A 9,428-nucleotide genomic window follows, 5' to 3' on the forward strand; every position below is an offset into this window, starting at 1 on the left:
GGGAAACCTGTTGAATACAAGCGCGCTGATCCACACAGGTGTGCACATGGGTGTTCACTGTCCATAGACATAAACTACACCTTTCTTGGCTGCTACCTCAAAGCACATTGTGCGCTGTCAGCCCTGCGTACTGCACCACAACATTCAATATTTAGTATTTACTGCTGTTCACGCTTAGCTAGATTAATGCGATGGTGTTTTGTTTATTATGTTGCTCTCTTTTTTTTCTCTTCTTTTTCTCTCAACAGGTGATCCAGGAGTTTTTTTTTCTTTCTCTTTTTAAGTGCCCTTTCTCATTGTCCCTCTTCCCCTCTGTTTTTCTTTTCCTTCATCTTTCTTTCTCTCTTTCCTATCCCCTAGTCATGTCTGTCCCGTCTGTAACAACTGACGGCCCGGCGTACATTTATATCCAGCCCTTGAGACCATTTTAAATAGATTTAGTATTATATTACACATTATGCATAGCCCGACGATATGAGGTGCTAATAACACACAAACAACAAGCCTCCTTGCTGAATGCTAGGCTAGCTGGGAACATTCCCGCGTCACTTAAGACAAACTTCTGTTATTGCAAAGCTAGCCCCTCACAATGGCGAAGAGAAAAGTTGATTCTGAAAACAGAGCCTTTCAGCACCGTTGGAAGGCTGAATATATGTTTACAGACATTGCTGGTAAACCTGTGTGTCTTATTCGTGGAGCTAATGTGGCTGTAATTTAGGAATTTAATTTAAGACGGCACTACGAGACAAAACATCAGGATAAGCTGAAAAGCCTAAATACAGAGCAGAAACTACAGAAGGTAGAAGAGCTAAAGAAGAATCTGACATTTCAGCAGACGTTTTTCACCAGAGCAAGGCTAAGCTTAACACTTAGCCTTGTACACCCTGACTGGAAAGATTTTATTTGTTGTTGTTATTAATCATCCATTAATCAACCAGCATTTAACAAACTTTATTTTGAAATGAAGCTTTTTGACATTTATTCACTGATATTTGGTCTTCATTTCAAGTCTCCATTAGTGGGAGCATTTGCTGATTTAACTTTTCTTCTGTTTACATCAAATTCCATGAAAATCAAATCTAAGTGTGAATTGGAGTCCCCAATAAACAGATACTATAGAAAACATGGAGACTGTAGAATATTTACATTGGATATGCTTATTTGTTCCCTTCATCAAATAAAATCAGTCGTTGATCGACTCAGTTTGATTGACAGGACAGATGATCAGAGGTGCAGAGTTTTTACCACCATCATTCTTACAGGGACAGAAGAATGGGTGGAGTTTGTGAATGAAGGAGCAGCCAGTAAAGGAGTGGATAAGACCTGCAGCACCTACATCATAAAAGGAGACCAGACCCTCCTCATAATCCACAAACACCCCCACCATCTCAGGACCAGACTGAAGACAGAGGGGGACTGGAGGACCAGCAAGAGCTTTGTATTCATTTCCATTTCTTAGCCACACAGTCCAGAAACCATCCTGAGGAGTCAGTTCGATTTTTCCCTTCCTGTTGATCGACTCTCTGGCCACTCCTAAAGTCCAGTCAGTTTTTCCTTTAACCTGAACCTCAAAGTAAAATCTGCCTGAAGAGAAACTCTGCTTTCCTAAAACATTAGGGCATGGAGAAAATCTCTCTGGGTTGTCAGGAAGTTTCTTCCTCACATCACCACAGTGCACTTGTTTTTCATCATCAGACAGGATGAGTTTAGAATTTGCTGTATCCGGATCCAGAGTCACGTCCACTGCATACTGCTGGACCCTCTTCAGCTCAGCCTCAAACAGCTTCTTCTTCATAAGTTTCCTGAGCGTCTCCTCCAGCTGAGCCACAGCTCTCACCACAGTCCCCTCGTATGATGGTGGACGGACGCTGACTCCTCTCCAGTCCTTGGTGGGTGGAGCAGCTTTCAGGGACGAGAAGCTTTGGAGTAGGTGGAGGTGGTCTTCAGAGTGTGAGAGCTGCTCCACCTCAGATCTTCTCTTCTTCAGCTCAGAGATTTCCTGTTCCAGATCTTTGATCAGACAATCAGCGTGTTTCTCTGTTGTTTCCTGTTTGTCTTCAATCTCCTTTATGAGCTCCTTCAGGCCTCTATCGACAGACTTCTTTAGAGCAGTGAAGACCTGAACACCTTCTGCTTTCTGTCTGTCTGCATCACCTTTACTCATCTTCACTGACTCTTTGATCTGCTGAATCTTCAGTCGTCTCTTCTGGATCATCTGCTGAATTTCAGCCTCTGTTTTTCCCAGCTCTGCCTTCTTTCCTTCATATTCGTCCTTCAGAGGAACAAACTCGTGGTTCTTGTGGTCTAAAACAGAACAGAGCATGCAGACACATGTGTGGTCGGTCTTACAGAACAGCTCCAGAGGTTTATCGTGCTTCTTACACATTCTGCCCTCCAGGTTCTCCACAGCATCAATCAGCTGATGTCTTTTCAGACCTTTCTTTGTCAGATGAGGCTCCAGGTGAGTCTGACAGTAGGACTCCTGACACACCAGGCAGGACTTCAGGGCCTTCAGTCTGGTTCCAGTGCAGATGTCACAGGGAACTTCTCCTGGTTTGACAGCTTGTTGCTCTGAGCTACTGCTGCTGGCCTTCTGCTGAACTTCACGTCTGAACTGAGCGACCACCTCAGAGAGCAAAGTGTTGATCCTCAGCTGAGGTCTAGTGTAGAAAGTCTCTTTACACATAGGACACTGACACATGGCATTCATGTCCCAGTGCTGAGTGATGCAGGTTTTGCAGAAGTTGTGTCCACATGGTATACTGACTGGATCAGTGAACACATCCAGACAGATGCAGCACAGAAACTGATCTTCATATCGTAGATTGCTCACAGCAGACATGTCTGCACTCTGACGGAGAAAGAAAAGAAACACATTTTATATAAAATTCACTTTAAATTTCATTTTAAAAAAGAGAGAAACAAACTTCAGTATTGTGCTCTTTACAAAACCAAACAAATTCGAACCTAAAAGTGTGACATGTCAAAATCAGTTTATTCAGAATGTCTGATTTTAAAATTCTCCAAAGATTAACCTTTTACACACACACACACACACACACACACACACACACAAATTGTGCTCTGTGGTGCTTCTGAGAAGAAATGACTGTCAGTCATTTCTTCTGACACAACTGGGATTAATTCAGTGAGTTTATGAAAACGTCAGGAAGGACTGATGAAAGATGACACACAACAGAGCTGTACAGTAACACAAAACGAGTATATAAATAAAAACAGTCAGCTGTTTATTAGGAAGTTGTTGGAAGGGTTTCTCCGCTCACAGCTAGTGACTCTTGGTGACGACAGTGCCTAGCCTGATCCAGATACAGTGCTACTTGCTAAGACTGAGGACTCTACCAAAGTGGTACATCACTAACTGGTGTATAAACAAAACAGAATACCCAATGATGACATTAAAAAAAATCTCTTGGCATTCTGACCATGGAGGTTTGTGTTATTAGAGAATGACAGGAAACAATAATAAGCTTGGTGGAGGAAGTAAAGCCTTGAGACTTCACAACACAGAAAAGAACGGGAGGAATATGGCACTGGACATTGTGGAGTTTGAGCAATACTACTGAATGAATGAGATCATAGTAACTGGACTAAAAATGAAGTAAAGTGGCAGTGACAATGACGGAGAGTAATAATGTGTGTGACCTGACTAAATACACACAAGAGTGATTAGGGGGAGTGAAAACACATGGGGAAACAGCTGACTGACATGAACCTAATGACGGGACAGGGGAAGTGAAATTAAATACAATGAACAAAGAACACAAGACTCCTTCAAAATAAAACAGGAAACATGGTGAAAAATACAATAAACAACGGAATAAAACTAAAATACTGGGTCACAGATCCAGTACTGTGACACTTTATTTTCCTAAGAGCCTTTTTGCCTAGAACTTTACAAGATCAACAGGACCCTTAGAGCCTTCATCGGGAACTCAATGGGGACGTGGCGCACAACACTAGAGGCCAACTTAAAGTCAATAGCACACATCACCATGTACACATCACCACCATGTATTTCCCATGTCTACTCTGTGCCTTTCCCATGTCGGACGTTTCATGTCTCTATGTTCCCTGTGTCTCCACAGTCAGTCGTATCGTGATGTTGCAGTTTCTACTCTTGTCTCTGTGCTCCATGTTTGCTCTGTTTTTCCCTGTCTTGCATTTCCTGTTTTACATTGATAGTTTTATGTCCTGTGTTCAGTATTTTGAGATTTGCTTCCCCTTTGTCTCTTTATGTCAGATTAGTCCCAGCTGTGTTTTCCTCCTCTTTCCCATTCCCTCTTCACTCCCTGGTGTATGTAAGCCCTGTGTTTTCCTCTGTCTGTTGTCACGTCGTACACCATCTTTGCTGTGTGTTTCCTCCGTTTCCTAGTCCTCTGTTTCCCTGTTTAGTTCCTTAGTTTCCTAGTTCTTTAGTTTTATTTTTATGTTTTTTATTTCTAGTTTTTTGTTTTCTGTTTTGTTTTCTGTATAAATGTAGTATTATGTCCAGTAATAAAGCTGCCATTTTCATTTAAATTGAGTCCTGCATTTGGGTCCTACATCCTACCTGCCACACAGCACAGCCATGACACTCAGTGAAATCATTAACAAGACTGCATACGAATACCGACTGTGAATTGGAGAAATCACCAGCCATCTTTACATGGATGACATCAAGCTGTGTGCCAAGACCGATCGAGACATCGATTCACTGGAATGTCATTCAGACTAGAGAAGTGTAGTTGGATGGTAAAAAACAGAGAGGGAATATAGTCAGAACTGAGGTGATCGCACAAGAAGGTAACACTGCAGACACTGAGGACAAGTACCTGGGAATCCCACAGACAAATGGGAACTATGAAGAGGACACTAGGAAAGCCGCAACCACCAAATACCTGCAGAGGATCAGGCAAGCGCTGAGGAGTCAGTTGAGTGGTAAGAATAAGACCTGGGCAATCAACGCCTACGCCCTGCCGTGGTTTAGATACGGCAGGGCGTATCTAAACCACGGCAAGTTGGCCAAAGGAGGAGATGGATGTCACTGACATCAAGACAAGGAAGCTCCTGACATTGCATTGAGGGTTTCACCCTAAATCCAGCACCCTGGGACTTTACACTAAGCATAAGGAAGGAGGCTGGGGACTAGTGAGTGTCAGTAACATGGTCCAGGATGAGACAACAAACATCCACAGTTGTGCTTCGTTATTTACGAAGCACAACTGACCATGTGCTTAGTAAATACCTCAGGTAGCAGAAACCAAAGAAAGAAGAGAAGCAAGAGGAGCCACCATCATGGAGGCTCCTGGACAGTATGTACCACTGGCAGACAGAGGAAGTGGCTGACATCCAGAAATCTTACCAGTGACTGGTCAAAGCTGGACTGAAAGACAGCACAGACGCCCTAATCATGGCAGCACAGGAATTAGCTCTTTGTCTGGGATCCTGAATTTGATCAGCAGTTCATGAATGAGGTTTTGTTGATGTAACCCTTATTTAACTTACATTTAATTTCCTGTTCCTGTTTTTATTGTTCATGATAATAAAATAAAGTAAAATAAAAATTCTGAGATTCACTGATTTACTGATATTACAGAAGAATAGCTCTGCTAACAAGCTCTACTCACTCAGTAACAAACACACTGTATTTAGTCTGATCATTTCCCAGTAATATTTAAATTTACAATAATTGACTACACAGCAGTGGGGAGTAGATTTCATCACAGTGCATGTCTTTCTGAAAGTGCTCTAAGTTTAAGAATATAATTCACCCACTGTTATCTTCTTCAATGCCCTGTACCAACATAGAGCAGAGCAGCTACCTGAATGCTACCCCAACAGAGGTCGATTATCTTGTTTATAACTTTACCTCCTCACTACATATGACTCTGGATACTGTAGCTCCGGTGAAAACTAAGGCCTCAAATCAGAAGTACCTGACTGCTTGGTATAATTCTCAAACATGTAGCTTAAAGCAGATAACTCGTAAGATGGAGAGGAAATGGCGTGTCACAAATTAAAAGATCATGATTTAGCCTGGAGAAATAGTTTGTTGCTCTATAAGAAAGCCCCACATAAAGCTAGAACATCTTACTATTCATTAATGATTGAAGAAAATAAGAACAACCCCAGGTTTCTCTTCAGCACTGTAGCCAGGCTGACGAAAAGTCAGAGCTCTGTTGAGCCAAGCATTCCTTTAACGTTAACTAGTAATGAGTTCATGAACTTCATCACAATTTTTTTTTAACCATTAGAGAAAAAAATACTCATAATTATCTAACAGATGTAACGTCATGTACAGCTACTTTTGTTGATATTTATTTAGACTCAGCTGCACTCACCGCTGTTGCTGAGAAAAACCCGATGGACTCCAGTGAGTCTTATTTTAGAGACAAACAGGACTCAACTGCAGCTCTGCTGCTGCTCTCTCACACTTTCACTTCTGGAGAATGACGTTGAACTTCTCGTCTTTCAGTTGTTGCTCCGCCTCTATCTGCAGCTATGTGTCTGTGTTTGCTGCCTCTGCCTTTACAGGAATTTATACTCAGTGACTTTATGCAGCAGGTGGGAGGAGTGAAGAGTGGTGTGTGGGTAAAGTTCACACAGTAATGAAGGCCTCAGGTGATCAGAAGAAACTCACCTGAATTTCCTTTTTCCACAGCAGACTGAGAGCTTCTGGTGGACACTGAAGCTGACAGATGTTTCTTCTGAGCTGAAATGATGCTTTAAATTGAATATGAATGGTTTAACTACTGCCAGCTTGATGGCCTGTGGTACATAGCCGATTATTAGAGATAGGTTGATCATCCCAAAAGGTTGACTCATCTGGACGTAGCGTTTTCAGTGGAAGAAACGTTTCATCACTCATCCAAGTGATTCTTCAGTCTCCGCTGACTGCAGATTTCCCCAACAATATAAACAGCACATTTGCACAATGACTGAAACTAGCACCATTGAATGAACAATGGGCTGTCAGGTATGCAAATTAATATGCAAATTGTCAATTTGCATATTGATGCAATGTTCAGATAAACAGAATCAACTTTTTGGAATTTACTTACCTGGATGATTGAGCATGCATGAAGACATAGGTTAATCATATTTAAGATTGAAGCATTAATTAATGGCAGGACTTCTTTGAGCAGTCTTGTAAGAATGGGCTCTAAAAGATACATTGATGGTTTGGAGAAAGTAATGACTGAAGCTAACTCAGAAAGATCAATTGGAGAAAAAACTCTAAATAAATATCTATGGTACTGAAACTAGCTGTAGATAATGTTACGTCTGTGAGATGATTCTGAATCATTTTTTCAGTAATGGTCAAAACTTTATTTGTGAAGAAGTTCATGAAGTTAACGTTAACTAGTTACTGGTTAGCGTTAAAGAAATGGTTGGCTCAACAGAGCTTAACAAAAGATCTGGCTGTGGTAGGCTCGTGTCTAGGACTTGGCCATGGTGTGTGAGGCCCGGCTGTGAGGATGGCTGTGCAAAGTTTTCCCTGAGTTCTTGTTCAGAGCAAAGCTTCAAGGTGAAGCTGATGGTTCAAATTTGATCCTATTTTGAGATACTGGGCTCCATCTCCTACACACTGTTTATCTACTTATTTCTGTCTGTGCCAGGTGAGCTGGCGTTCCTCTAGCAGGCCAGTTCAAATAGGAAGTTTAAGTTTGGTTGACTTTCCCAGCTCCTACCTCCAGGCAGCCTGGTGTCTGATTTGACTGGTCTATTTCTGGCTTTTAGCATTCAAGGACACAGCCTGCGAGAGCATGTGTGTATGTGTGTGTGTGTGTGTGTGAGGCAGAGTTAGAAAGATGAAGGGAGGGAGGGAGGAAAGGAAGACGGTAGAGCTGTGATGAGCTGGACATCATCTTCTAAAATCAGTTTCGTGTTTACAGCTTCGAAGTACGTCTGACACACCTGTGTGCGATATGGCCCCAGTTTCCTGTTTATTAGGGTCACCTAGCTGAAACTGAACCTCCTCCATGAAGGTTGCAGGCTGAGAGTAAATAATAAAAACCACTGTATGCAGGTTTACACAAAGTTTATACAGCAATTCAAAATTCAAATTCAAATTCAAATTCAAATTTTATTTGTCACGTACACAGTCATACACAGTACGATATGTAGTGAAATGCTTGGACAACTGCTCGTGACCTAAAGAAAACAAAAAAAAGGAAAGGCTATGAATAAGATAGGAAATAAATATGAAAAATTAAAAAGGGTAAATTTAACTAGGAAGGAATAAAATATAAATTAAGGTTAAAAATGAAATAACTGTACAACACAAATTAGAATGAAGGGTAAATTTAACTGGGAAGAATAAGATAAAATATATAAATTAAAGTTGAAAATAAAATAACTGTACAACAAAATACACAATATAGAACTATATAAGAATGTATGAAGAAATCTAAATATAAATAATATATACACAATAACAGCAGCTGTACAAGTATTAACCGGAAATGAAGAATATAGTGACCAGTGTTGTGCAAAAACAAAGTCCAGAAAGTCCAGTGTGTGTGTAAGAACCATATGTGTGGGTCAGTACTGTGTGGTGGTGTGATTGAGAGACCGTATCGCCTGCGGGAAGAAGCTCCTCCTCAGTCTCTCTGTGTTGGTCTTCAGGGAGCGGAATCGCTTTCCTGACCTCAACAGAGAGAACAGTCCGTTGTTGGGATGGCTGAGGTCCTTCACGATCTTCCTGGCCTTGGTCCAGCACCGCCTGCTGTAGATTGAGTGCAGGTCAGGGAGCTCGGAGCGGATGGTGCGCTCAGCTGACCGCACAACCCTCTGTAGAGCTCGTCTGTCCTGCATGGTGCTGTTCCCGAACCAGGTTAAGATGTTTCCCGCCAGGATGCTCTCTATGGTGCACGAGTAAAAGTTCCTGAGCACCTTGGAGGGCAGTTGGAAGTCTCTCAAGCGTCTGAGGTGGTAGAGACGCTGACGGGCCTTTTTCACCACGGTGTTGATGTGACAGGACCATGACAGGTCCTGCGTGATGTGAACTCCGAGGTATTTGAAGCTGTCCACTCTCTCCACTGGGCACTTGTTGATGACGGGGGTCTGGTAGTTCCTCTCCTGCTTTGTGCTGAAGTCCACTATCAGCTCCTTTGTCTTACTGACGTTTAGAAGGAGGTTGTTCCTCTGGCACCAGTTCTCCAGATTCCTAATCTCCTTCAGGTAGGCCGTCTCGTTGTTATCAGAGATCAGGCCCACCACAACGGTGTCGTCAGCAAACTTGATGATGGTGGTGGAGCTGGTAGTGGCCACACAGTCATATGTGTACAAAGAGTACAGCAGGGGGCTCAGAACACACCCCTGGGGGGCTCCAGTGCTGAGAGTGGTGGAGGCTGAGACATGTCCGCCCATCCTTACTGCCTGTGGTCTGCCAGTTAGGAAGTTGGAGATCCACTGACACATAGATG

At 42.4% G+C, this 9,428-nt stretch overlaps 1 protein-coding gene across 1 annotated transcript; it reads right to left on the minus strand.

Annotated features, from left to right (window-relative positions):
• Nucleotides 1-936: 936 nt before the first annotated feature.
• LOC120730412 (E3 ubiquitin-protein ligase TRIM21-like) lies at nucleotides 937-6,448 on the minus strand. Its single transcript, XM_040026806.1, has 2 exons — nucleotides 6,342-6,448; nucleotides 937-2,851 (listed from the first exon to the last, which is right to left on the minus strand). The coding sequence occupies exon 2, from the start codon at nucleotides 2,840-2,842 to the stop codon at nucleotides 1,184-1,186; it is 1,659 nt and encodes a 552-aa protein (XP_039882740.1). The 5' UTR covers nucleotides 2,843-2,851; nucleotides 6,342-6,448; the 3' UTR covers nucleotides 937-1,183.
• Between the last annotated feature and the right edge of the window lie 2,980 nt (nucleotides 6,449-9,428).

Source organism: Simochromis diagramma, unplaced genomic scaffold (assembly GCF_900408965.1).
Source record: "Simochromis diagramma unplaced genomic scaffold, fSimDia1.1 OVJJ01000293.1, whole genome shotgun sequence".
NCBI lineage: Eukaryota > Metazoa > Chordata > Actinopteri > Cichliformes > Cichlidae > Simochromis > Simochromis diagramma.

Bases quoted from the DNA above. Each gene is read 5' to 3' on its own strand.
- LOC120730412 (XM_040026806.1), bottom strand. From the start codon at position 2,842: ATGTCTGCTGTGAGCAATCTACGATATGAAGATCAGTTTCTGTGCTGC.